The sequence below is a fragment of the Panthera pardus genome, unplaced genomic scaffold, assembly GCF_024362965.1.
Source record: "Panthera pardus isolate Hobbes unplaced genomic scaffold, ASM2436296v1 HiC_scaffold_8, whole genome shotgun sequence".
Lineage (NCBI taxonomy): Eukaryota > Metazoa > Chordata > Mammalia > Carnivora > Felidae > Panthera > Panthera pardus.
Window position 1 is genome coordinate 105,329,551 of NW_026527013.1, and position 12,748 is coordinate 105,342,298.

Sequence of the window (12,748 nt, forward strand, 5' to 3'; positions counted from 1 at the left end):
AAATGACAAGATTTCGTTGCTTTTTAGACTCAGTAATATATATAGCTGGAAGTTTTACACACACACACACACACACACACACACACACACACACACAATCACTTCTTTATTATCCATTCATCTATTGATGGACACTTGGGCTGCTTCCATAATTTGGCCATTGTAAATGCTGCCTCAGTAAATATAGGCATGTATATACCCTTTTGAATTTGTGTTTCTCATGTTCTTTGGGTGAATACCCAATAGTACAATTACTGGATCATAGTGTAGTTCTATTTTTAGGTTTTTGAAGAACCTCCATACTGTCTAAACAGTGGCTGCACCAGTTTGCATTCCCACCAACAGTGTAGGAGGGTTCCCCTTTCTCCACATCCTTGCCACTATTTGTTCTTTCTTGTGCTGTTGATATTAGCCATTCTGATAGGTGTGAGGTGATACCTCATCGTGGTTTTGATTTGCATTTCCCTGATAATGAGTGATGTGGAGCATTCCTTCATGTGTCTGTTGGCCACCTAAATGTCTTCTTTGGAAAAATGTCTGTTCATGTCTTCTGCTCATTTTTAATTGGATTATTTGTAGTTTTTGGTGTTGGGTTATATAAGTTCTTTATATATTTTTGATACTAACTCTTTATTGGATATGTCACTTGCAAATATCTTCTCCCATTCAGTCGGCTGTCTTAATCTTGTCGTGTCCTCTGCTTGTCGTGTCCTCTGCTTGTCGTGTCCTCTGCTGTGCAGAAGTTTTTATTTTGATGTACTGCCAATAGTTTTGCTTTTGTTTCCCTTGCCTCAGAGACATATGTAGAAAGATGTTGCTATTGCCAATGTCAGAGAAATGACTGCCTATGCTCTCTTCTTGGATTTGTATAGTTTCAGGTCTTACATTTGGATCCTTAAACCATTTTGAGTTAATTTTTGTGTATTGTGTAAGAAAGTGGTCCAGTTTCATTATTTTGCATTCTTTTGCATTCTAGATGCATTTCTGCATCTTCTATTTTGTATCATTTGCATGTTGCTGTCCAGTTTTCCCAACACCATTTGTTGAAGAGACTTTTTCCCATTGCATATTCTTGCCTCCTTTCTCAAAGATTAAGTGACCATATAATTGTGGGTTCATTTCTGGGTTTTCCATGTTAGTTGATCTAGGTGTCTATTTATGTGCCAGTACCATACTGTTTTGATTGCTACAGCTTTGTAATATAACTTGAAGTCTGGAATTGTGATATCTCTAGTTTTGTTTTTCTTTTCCAAGATTGCTTTGGCTCTTCAGGGTCTTTTGTGGTTCCATACAAACTTTAGGATTGTCTGTTTTAGTTCTGTGAAAAATGCTGTTGGTATTTTCATAGCGATTGCATTAAGTCTGTAGACTGCTTTGGAAAGGTTTCCTTTTGATTATTTGAAAAACCCCTTTAAGTTGGGGAAAGAAAAACTGAACATCTTTTGCTTTATGTGTGTCACTTGTGTACATTACACCCACTTTCCAACCATCATTTATAGCCTATACTTGTTCTTATGATTTCTTTGAATATCATTTTTGTTACTTATCACTTACATTTGGGTAATTTTATTTGTAGAGCCCTATGCTTGTCTGGGGGCAGATAAGCATTCTAAAGTGACACGGAGAAAAGTGCTACTAATGTTTCTTTTTTTAAAAAAGTGTTTATTTATTTTGAAGCAGACAGAGAGCTCTAGCGGCAGAGGGGGAAAGAGAAAGGGAGAGAGAGAGAGAGAGACAGAGAGAGAGAGAGACAGAGAGAGAGAGAGAGAGAATATCCCAGGCAGGCTCTTCACTGTCAGCATAGAGCCCAACATGGGGCTTGATCTCACAAACCGTGAGATCATGACCTGAGTGGAAATCAAAAATGGGACATTTAAGCGACTAAGCCACCCAGCTGCCCCCAATGTTTCTAATACCGTAGTGGTGTCCTAGTGCCACCCTGGGATCATGACAAAAGGCAAAGGATGGTTTGTCCCTGTCACAGCTTCTCAGGCATGTTTATTGAGGGAACAGCAATGAATTTGAATCACTGTGTTATTTTTCTTTATACTCTAGGTAGATGTTGATGCACATTCCTTGAATTCCAATGATGTTTTTGTCTTGAAACTGCGGCAAAACAATGGCTACATCTGGATAGGAAGAGGTGCTAGCCAGGAGGAGGAGAAAGGAGCAGAATATGTAGTGAGTGTCCTCAAATGCAGAACCACAAGGATTCGGGAAGGCAGGGAACCAGGTGTGTACTGTGGGGAGAAGGACAGCAGCCAGCATTTCTATTTGGTATCATTGCTAATCATGTATTTATTTATTTTGATAAATAGGGCCTTTGTAATGGTTACAGGGCATTAAAAATCCTTCCACTAGTTGCAAAATTGGGTGATGTATTGGGTGTCATATTGGGTGTCATATTTAAGTAATTTCTTAACATTAAGGTCAAGGTTAATGTAAAGCAATACCAACTCCATGCTCCTGGAAAAGCATTCAATAACTCGTTGTATTTTTCACAGAGGAGTTTTGGAATTCCCTTGGAGGGAAAAAGGGCTACCAGACTTCTCCACTGCTAGAAACCCAGGCAGAAGACCATCCGCCTCGGCTTTATGGCTGCTCTAACAAAACTGGAAGATTCATTGTGAGTGTCTTGCAGAACATGGGAGTAGAACTGAACGACTTTGGGAGAGGCATTCTGGTGTGGCTCTGACACTTTTTAGCCATGTTAGTGCTCTGATTCTCAGTTTTAGCTTGCTTGTCTGCAAACAGGTGATAATCTTAGCTCTATGCAGGGTCGCTTTAAGAGTCAATGAGTCAGTGATGTGGGGCATTGGGGTGGCTCAGTTGGTTAAGCCTCGGACTCTTGATTTCGGCTCAGGTCACGATCTCATGGTTTGTGAGAAAGAGCCCCATGTTGGGCTCTGCGCTGACAGTGCAGAGCCTGCATGGAATTCTCACTCTCCCTCTCTGTCTCTGTCTCTCTCTCTCTCTCTCTGCCCCTACCCCATGTGCATGCATGCACACACACTCTCTCTCAAAATTATTAAATAAACATTCTTAAAAAAAAGAATCAATGATGTAATGGATGTGAAAGCATAGGAATACTGTCAAGTACTATATAAATCAAACTGCTCATAAAAATATCAGCTGCTTTGCACCTGTGTCAACATGAGGTTGTTGTGATACGAATATGCATATGGTTGGATTTACTAATTTAATAATTTGACACTTTCTGTGGGAAACCATAGTGGTTTGTGAGCAGACTATGTCAGTTTTGCACTTCAATTTCCCAGGGATTAAAAGTTTCACCACATTGACTGAATAAAAATATTATGGAAATATTATGATCATTGAGCAGAATCAGAGAAAGCTATACATGCACCTGCAAATTAACTGAAATCAGCAAAAATGTTTTATTTCATTCACAGGCTTTGAGTTCCAGATGTTTCAAAGTAAAAGTATTTGTGTACAAGACTGATTTTATACTGGGCTCCAAAATATCTTGGAGTGCAGCCCCTCATCTCATTTCAACCATAAAAATTTGGTTTTCTCTGTTTGACATGTGAGGGCTTCGTGTAAATTTTTTATTTAAAGGACAAAATTCTTTCCTATATAAAATTTGATCTCAAGGTTTGGTCACCATGTCCTGGTGAATACAAGCTTTGTTTTTCAATACACACACACACACACACACACACACACACACACACACAAACACATATGAAAATTGCCTAAGTCTTTTCCCAGGTACATTGCTTGCTAGAAATAAAATGTTTTGGGGCACCTGGGTGGCTCAGTTGGTTAAGTGTCTGACTTATCCTCTAGTCATATCTCACAGTTCATGAATTTGAGCCCCACATCAGGCTCTGTGCTGACAAGTCAGAACCTAGAGCCTGCTTCGGATTCTATGTTTCCCACTGTCTGCCCCTCCCCCTCTTGTTCTCTCTCTCTCTCTCTTTCTCTCTCTCTCTGTCTCTGTCTCTCTCTCAAAAATAAACATTAAAAAAATTATTGAAAGAGTGCTTTGAAGAAGAAACTGCTCATGTTCACTTGAAACAGTGAAGTGATTTGACCTAAATATTAAAGGTTTGAATTAAAAATTAGAGTCTTGATAAATATTTGGCTGTTGGGCACCATAGTTGCTCACCTACTTTCTAGGAAATCCCTGTATTTTAGAAACTTGTTAGAAAAAAAATCTATTTTACTCTTTTCACTGTTAATTTTATGTGGCATCCAACTAACTTCTTATTCAACTAATGTTTCTATAATTTCTTAGTATGGTTTGCTCACATTGCTAAAATTAACATGCTCACATTGCTAAAATTAAATGAAGATATATTTTACAAAAATAATACCTAGGCTTTGTTCTCAGTCAGACTTGAAAAAATCTATTAGTTTTTGTGGGGTTTTTTTTTGTCATGAACATATTTAAAGGAAATATACTTTTACTCAACACCTACTCATTTTCTTGTTTGATTTTTGGAACTCTGCCTATTCTCTTCACAATTTAAGGAAAAGTAGTGTCACTAACAAGTTTTTCATCTTATCATCACAAGCTGAAAACTGGCTTTAGACTAGATTTGCATAAAATAGCAGAGCATGTTGCTTAAAAGCACAAGTTTTAGAACCAGTCTGCAAGTACAGTATCACTTACTTACTGGCTGTGTGACCTTCAACAACCTTCTCTGTGCTGTAGTTTTCTCATCTATAAAATGGGGATAATCCTAGTATCTACTATATAGTGTTGTTGTGAATATTAAATCAGTTCTTGCATATAAAGGATTAGAATAGTGCCTGACATGGAGTAAATGATATTTTAGGTTTTTGCTTTTATAAATCATTATGTCATTGGTAAAAATTCTGTAAGAACAATATAAACTAACTTTTTGCTTTTGGTAAATAGCTTTTGTTTGTTTGTTTTTTATATGACAGTCTCAGAATCTCATCAGATTACGACAAGTGTGTATTCTGCTCAGAGAGCTCCAGGTTGCCTGGGGCCAGCTTTACTTAGGCTGGGCCCAGCTGGGAGATTCTCCTTTGGGCTGTGGTTCCATTGATGCCTGTTTTTCCCATGACTCAGCCCAGGAGTACAAGAGGGCCCTTGATGAGTCAAATTTACTAATTGACTTGGCCAAAGACAAGGTTACCTCCACTTACTGGACTGTACCACAAAGTCACACAGCAGAGGGACTAGAGTCCAATCTACCACACCTTCCTAAATATCAGGAGAGTTCTTTTTCCAGAATCCTTTAAACTTTGTGAACTTCAGATTAATAACTGCCCACTGGTAGTGGGTGCGTTAAACTAACCCTCCCGAGTATCCTTTGATGTTAACTATAGAGAACAGAATTTAACACATTTAAAATAATAATAATAAAACTTTGCTTACAGAATATTATGTTGTATCATCTTGTCAAAAATTGTCAACTTAAAAAATGACCAGACCTGCTGATCTTATTAAAATAATCTTGGCCTACAATATAAAAGACAGCTTAATACTTAGACCATAAACTCAAATACCTTTAAGGACTACAAAGGTGACAGAAATCCGTGAAGCAGCTTGTCACAAGGACTGTCATAGAGCTTGTCATAGAGCTGTGGTCAGACTGTAGCCTACCTAGGACATTCAGGTGCAGTGTTGATATTAAGTACTGTGCTTCCCAGACAAGATTCCATCAGTTTGTGATATATGAGTAAACAGATAAACAATTTTTTAAATCTTTATTACCCACATCACATCATGCCAGTCAGAGTGGCTAAAATGAACAAATCAGGAGACTATAGATGCTGGAGAGGATGTGGAGAAACGGGAACCCTCTTGCACTGTTGGTGGGAATGCAAACTGGTGCAGCCGCTCTGGAAAACAGAGTGGAGGTTCCTCAAAAAATTAAAAATAGATCTACCCTATGACCCAGCAATAGCACTGCTAGGAATTTACCCAAGGGATACAGGAGTGCTGATGAATAGGGGCACTTGCACCCCAATGTTTATAGCAGCACTTTCAACAATAGCCAAATTATGGAAAGAGCCTAAATGTCCATCAACTGATGAATGGATAAAGACTTTTGGTTTATATACACAATGGAATAGTACGTGGCCATGAGAAAGAATGAAATATGGCCTTTTGTGGCAAAGTGGATGGAACTGGAGAGTGTTATGCTAAGTGAAATAAGTCATGCAGAAAAAACAGATACCATATGTTTTCACTCTTATGTGGATCCTGAGAAGCTTAACAGAAGACCATGGGGGAGGGGAAGGGGGGAAAAAGTTAAAGAGGGAGGGAGGCAAACCATAAGAGACTCTTAAAAACTGAGAATAAACTGAGGTTGTTGGGGTGTGGAGGGAGGGGAGGGTGGGTGATGGGCATTGAGGAGGGCACCTGTTGGGATGAGCACTGGGTGTTGTATAGAAACCAATTTGACAATAAATTTCATATTAAAAAATAAAAATTAAAAAAATAATCTTTATTACCCCAAAAAACAAAAAAAAAAAAAACTAGCAAACTTTATTTTTGTGGTGCTCCAAAAGAATACAATACATTCATATCCTATATATTAGAAAAATTACTGCTCTACTGTTGGATCATAAAGCTTCTTCATACATTTCAGATTGAAGAAGTTCCAGGAGAGTTTACCCAGGATGATTTGGCAGAAGATGATGTCATGTTACTGGATGCTTGGGAACAGGTAAAACTATATTTGATGGTAAGAAGAAAGTGTGCTTATAGCTGGGAACTCACAAAACCAGCTTTGAAAAATGGCAAGTCTAATAATAAATGGACCTACGGATTTAGGCTGTGTTTCAAAAAGACCCAACACAGTCTGGCAAAAGGTAAAACTGGTACTTGTAGCAATTTATTTCCTAATGTGGAAATAATTCTATGGCTACCATCTGTGGCTGTATAGTTTTAAGAAAAGAAAAAAAAAACCACTACTATTTTTCATTTCACTCCTAACTTATTCATGCATTCATCTCTTCATTTAACTAATAAATGCATTAGTGGGTACAATGCCTTGGAGGTGCAATGCCAAGAGGAAGACTGAGAGATTCAGAAGTTTTCTTGAAATCTGACATGAAGTCATAGAGGACCTTTCCCCTGGGGAAGAAACAGATGCAGGATAGTTTTGAATCTACACAGTAAAATACATTATTGTTATATATATCTTTATTTGGGAGAAAACGAATGGGGATTTGGCATGCCATATCTGAGAGTTGGGTTTTGTGGGGTTTTTTTTAAACCTTTATGTAAACTGATTAAATAGTGAAAGGGAAAAATAAATATATTAGGAATTAATTTGTATACAGCAATTATGAAACCCGCATCTGAATTAGGCCTAGTCTTAGAGTGAACCCTGCTAATTGTTACGTTCAGATCTGTTCTTAATTGCTAAAGCCATTTGTTTATTTTACACCTTAGCTTCTTGGTCTAGAAATAATCATATTTGAATTTGGCACCTAACTACAGATTCTCCCCCAGGTGAATGGATCACTTATTTATAGATATGAAATTTATTTTTTAAAATTTTTTTGTTAATGTTTATTTAGTTTTGAGAGACAGAGAGAGACAGAGCATGAGCGGGGGAGGGGCAGAGAGAGAGAGAGAGACACAGAATCCGAAGCAGGCTCCAGGCTTTGAGCTGTCAGCACAGAGCCCGACACGGGGCTTGCACTCACAAACTGCGAGATTGTGACCTGAGCCAAAGTTGGACGTTTAACCGACTGAACCACCCAGGTTGCTCTAGATACGAAATTTAAAACCGCATGTCAAAACACCTTTGTGTATTAAGAATTAAAATGAGAATGACATTTCCTTATTCAGAAGAATTTAATTCTCTCCATTTGTAGTCAATTCTATAGTCATGGATACTTTAGAATATTTCCCTTACTACATTTTATTTTTTTAATCACATTTTTCATTTATATTACCATGATGTCATGGTTTGTTCTGTGCCCTGCAAGCAAATATTTCAGTACTTTCAGTATGAATTAGAATACAACCAAAACTAATTTGACCAAAATTTCTCTGCCAACAAGTTATTCTAAAGTGATTTAAGTATAAGGTAATTCAAGAGAATGATTCAGCACTGAAGTTCCCAACCTACACATTTGACAAGAAGAATATGTACGGAATATATAATTACATCAGTTTAAAAAAAAAAAAAAAACCTCAATATTTAAATACTAAACATTATAGCACTTTTACCAAAGTGTTACAGGATACGGTTTTATAGGGGTAAACTATAGGCTTAAGTCAAATATTCCTAAAGGGAGTCTGAGGTCCCCACAAACAAACTAAGCCTGGTCCTCCCCAGACAATACTAAAATGGAGATAATGACTGCCTTACATTCTCCAGGAGTGGGTACAGAAGATGGCCAATATGTTGTTTTGAGAAGGTCTATAAACTAGAAAATACTATGTAAACACGGAATATCAGGATGTGAAATGTGGAGTCAAACTGGCTGGCTATCCATTTAGGTGTCTCCTAATACGGAAAACACTGGGAAAGTGGTGTGACTTCTCTTCACCTCCTTGTCCACATCCTTATTAACTCCAGGGCTTGTGGTGAAGAGTATAAATGAATGGTGTGCGAGAAGCACTTTCCTGAGGGCTTGCGCCGAATGAGTACTCCCCAAACACTACATATGATTATTGTTCCATTTTTCAGATTTTTATTTGGGTTGGCAAAGATGCCAATGAAGTCGAGAGAACAGAATCTCTGAAGTCTGGTAAGTGAGATCCCATGGAGGCTGTTACCCCGAATGGTTATGACTAAGTCCCTGACTGCTCTTCTCAGCCCAGTTTTCAAAACTACACATTCAAACTGAGGAGAATCTAATAAGCTTTCACTTTCACAACTAAAGAGTATGGAAATTTTTTAAACTGAAGAATTTCAGAATAAGAAAAATAGGTTCTGTTACTTAATGTAGAATATGGTTACATCAATTTGTGCTGAAAAATTTAAATTCACTGAAATAGTATTTTATTATTATTATTTAAATTCACTGAACTACTATTGAAACCTCTATAACTGTGATAACCTAGATCTTTTAAAATTCCTTTTGAGTAATGCTGTTCTTTCAGGCACAGCTGCTGTTTATTATTGAAAAGTATAAGAATAATTATGCCGTCAGGATTATTCTTTGAAGTTTGGTTTATTTTTAGGCAGTCATGAGATGCTCATGTGCAATCCATAGCAGTTGAGAGAAATCAATAAGGAATTGTTCATATGGAACAGTATCTGGCTATTTTGGGGCAATGAAAATTTGATCCATTACTTTAATTGGAAGACTTTTCATTCCGTCGTTATTTTAGGTTAATCAAAACTAACCGAATGTGTATGTCTCTGCATTTCTTTATAGCCAAAATGTACCTTGAGACAGACCCTTCTGGAAGAGACAAGAGGACACCAATTGTCATCGTAAAACAGGGCCATGAACCACCCACATTCACGGGCTGGTTCCTGGGCTGGGATTCCCACCGGTGGTAAACTGGTCTTTGTAGGAAAAACCAAACAAATATTATGGCGCAACTGTCCCATTGCTGTTTTGGGGGAAGGAAGGTTTTTGTTGTTTGTTGGACTTTAGAAAGTTAACTTCAGCCGTATGGCTATTGTTTTTGTGCCTAATATTGGTTTGAAATTCTTTTTAACTAGAATTTTCTTATGTTAGTATTTTAAAATCACCTAAAGTAAATTTTTGTTGTGGACCAAGAGTAGCTCTGCTGGAAACTGGGATTTATATCTTTTTATATGAAATTTGTGCATAATCTAGGGGAGTTTATCAGGGAATTTTATAAATCAGGAGCCATTAGCCAAACTTTTTCTTTAATATGCCAGAGAAGTAAGCCATAATGCCTTTGAGGCTATTCTCCTATGTGTTGTGTTCAAAAGGATAGTATATTTGTGGTGAGGTTGATGTTAAGGGGGGGTTTAAAAGTTTGTTGTTATTTTGCTTCTTCAGCCAATATGACTCTGACACCATTAACTCCCAAGTGTCATTTCCTAAGAGTAACTTTACCATGTTTGCCTTTTTAAAAGACTTTGAAATCACAGCTTTTTCATGACAAAATAGTCTACCCGGATATACATATTTGACAGTGCTTGTTTAATACCACAAAGGCTATGTACAAAAAAATTCATTCATGCTGTCTTTCATCATTAAAATATACCTCTTTTTGAAAGGGTTTTTTGTTGTGACATTTTATTCAAATATGACATGTAAATTAATTACACAATTAGTTTTAAGGTTAAATACTTTCATTCACAAATAAATACAAATTAATCTTTCTCTTAAAAAAAATGTTAATGTTTATTTATTTTTGAGAGAGAGAGAGACAAAGCAGGGAGGGGCAGAGAGAGAGCGGGACACAGAATCCAAAGCAGGTTCCACGCTCTGAGCTGTCTGCACAGAGCCCGACACGGGACTAGAATTCACGAATCATGAGATCATGACCTAAACCGAAGTCAGACACTTAACTGACTCAGCCACCCAGGCACTCCTCAAATTTAATATTTCTTATTCATCCTCATTAAGTGGTCAAAATTAAACAACCTTTCTAAAGTTACATAATTAAAAAAGATTTTAAATATATTGTGCATCTGAAACCTGGGCCCTGTTAAAAGATAAATTGAGGCATATTAAACATTTCAAGAGTTTATTTGAGCAAAAAATCCATCCAGATTGGGCAGTGCCAGACTAGAAGCAGGAGCACTCTACCAGAACTCAGGGAGAGACTTTTATAGAGAAAGAGTAAAGCAAAGTAAGGATATTACTGACCGGTTAGGCTTAAAGTCCAGTTGGCTGTTTGTGATTGGTTGTCCTCAGGTTTCGATTTTGTAACCTTGAGGCATTTACAGGCTTGGATTTGGGTTTGCTTACATAGGTCTCCACAGCATTAGAGCCACATCAGTCTAATGGCCTCCTTGTTTAAATCATTTAACAGACCCCCAAAAAAGGAGTTGGGGTAGAAGGTGGAGATCCAATAAAGTAGAAGCCAACTTTGGAAGTAGGCTAGAAGGTGGCTCATTGAGGAGCAGAAGCTACATTTCCATGGAAAGGGGAATCAGAGCCAAGGAGTGATCTAAGAAATTCTCACACTCTCTCTGTGCGGAATGAATGGCGTGCGCATTTCAGACTGAGTCCTGGTGTGGGTTGGCGTGGAGAAGTGAGCCCAGTACCATTATGGCTGAAAAGTAAATAGTCTTGTGGAGACCTGCAGCTTGTGCGAGTGCTAAGGAAGCAGTGAGAAGCCACGCTTCCAGGCACTGTTCCTTCATTCAGCACGTAATTTTATTAGGTGTCTGTTTGGTGTCAGGCACTATTCTAGGCACTTTGGATCCAACATGAATGAAACAGACAAAGTCCAAACTGTCACAGAGTTTATATTCCAGGGAAGAAGCTAACAAAAACAAGTAGATACAGAGTCCCCACTTAGGCTCAGTCTTGCTTTCCATGGTTTCAGTTAACTGAGGTCAGCTGTGGTCAGGAAGCAGCTGATTCTCCTTCTGGTGCATGTGCGGGAGGTCAATAGTAGCCTAACGCTACGCCGCAGTGGCTACACCTTTTACTTCACTTCACTGCATCACGTAGGCATTTCATCATCTCACATCACCACAGGATGAAGGGTGAGTACAGTGCATTAAGGTATTTTGAGAGAGGGAAAGAAAGCCCATATTCACATAACTTTTATTACAGTATCTTGTTATAATTGTTCTATTTTACTGTTATTGTTGGTATGCTCTTGCAAGAACTAATTTATAAATTAAAATTTATCAGAGCTATGTACATATAGGAAAAAAACAGTATATATAGGGTTCTGTACTAACCATAGTTTCAGGCATCCACCGGGGATCTTGGAATATTCCCTGTGGCTAGGTTGAGACCACTGTATATTATAAAATATATTAGAATATAAATTCTGTGGAGGGAAGATGTATAGGGAAGGAGGACAGGAGATCTTAGGTGAGACGGGGGAAGTGTGCAATTTTAATAGGGTGGTTCCGGAAGTCCCTGTGAAGTAGATGATATTCAAACATGGAATAGACAGGGGGAGGGATGAATCTTGTGGTCACACCCAGGGACAAGGAATTCCAAGTGCACAGGTGCAGAGCTGGGAGCATTGTCTCATGCCTGAATTCTAAAGAAGCAGGGAGAGCCCTCAGGGTTCTCTCCTTTCAACACTGGACTAGAACAAATACATCTTAAGCAGAACTGCTGTTTTAAGCCTGAGCTGTGAAAACATTGCTTTCCTAAATCTTAAACCCATGTACCCGAGGCAGAGATGGTGACACCTAAGGAGACAGCCACACGTCATCAGCACAAGCCCTATGGGGAGGTTGTATCCATTGAGCAGCGTGCCCAGCTAAAACACTGGAGGCAGCCACAGAAATTACCAGCAACTACAGCTGCTACATCAGGATTTATAAGCTCTACATTTAGTAAAGGGAAGGGCACCTGCTGGCGAGATACGAAAAAGAGGATTTGTAAAAATTACCTGGAAAGACTGAGCTAGGGAGTTGTTTTTTTTAGCTTCATACCCAAAGCTGATATGGCTTGAACAAATACCTGCAAATCATGTAAAGTCATTATGAGGGGAGGGGAAACCTGTCCACCTGTAAAAAGATGATTGGTGGATTATAAAAGGGTCATCAATCTATGGTACTATGTAGTCTTAAAAATCCAATTATGTGTAAAGCCCTGTAGAAATTAGTCTTCTGGCTTTAAAATACAGTTGTATATAGCCTAAATTGATAGCTATAAAGTT

The 12,748-nt window shown here is 38.1% G+C and overlaps 1 protein-coding gene across 1 annotated transcript in view; it reads left to right on the forward strand.

The window, feature by feature from the left end:
* The window catches only part of SCIN (scinderin), an 80,645-nt gene extending 70,476 nt beyond the window's left edge, over positions 1-10,169 (forward strand). Inside the window, exons 12-16 of the mRNA XM_019443470.2 lie at positions 2,056-2,233; positions 2,505-2,626; positions 6,594-6,671; positions 8,652-8,712; positions 9,346-10,169. Coding sequence (XP_019299015.1) covers positions 2,056-2,233; positions 2,505-2,626; positions 6,594-6,671; positions 8,652-8,712; positions 9,346-9,473 — 567 coding nt within the window. The 3' untranslated portion in view covers positions 9,474-10,169. The remainder of the gene's footprint in view (positions 1-2,055; positions 2,234-2,504; positions 2,627-6,593; positions 6,672-8,651; positions 8,713-9,345) is intronic.
* Positions 10,170-12,748: the final 2,579 nt, after the last annotated feature.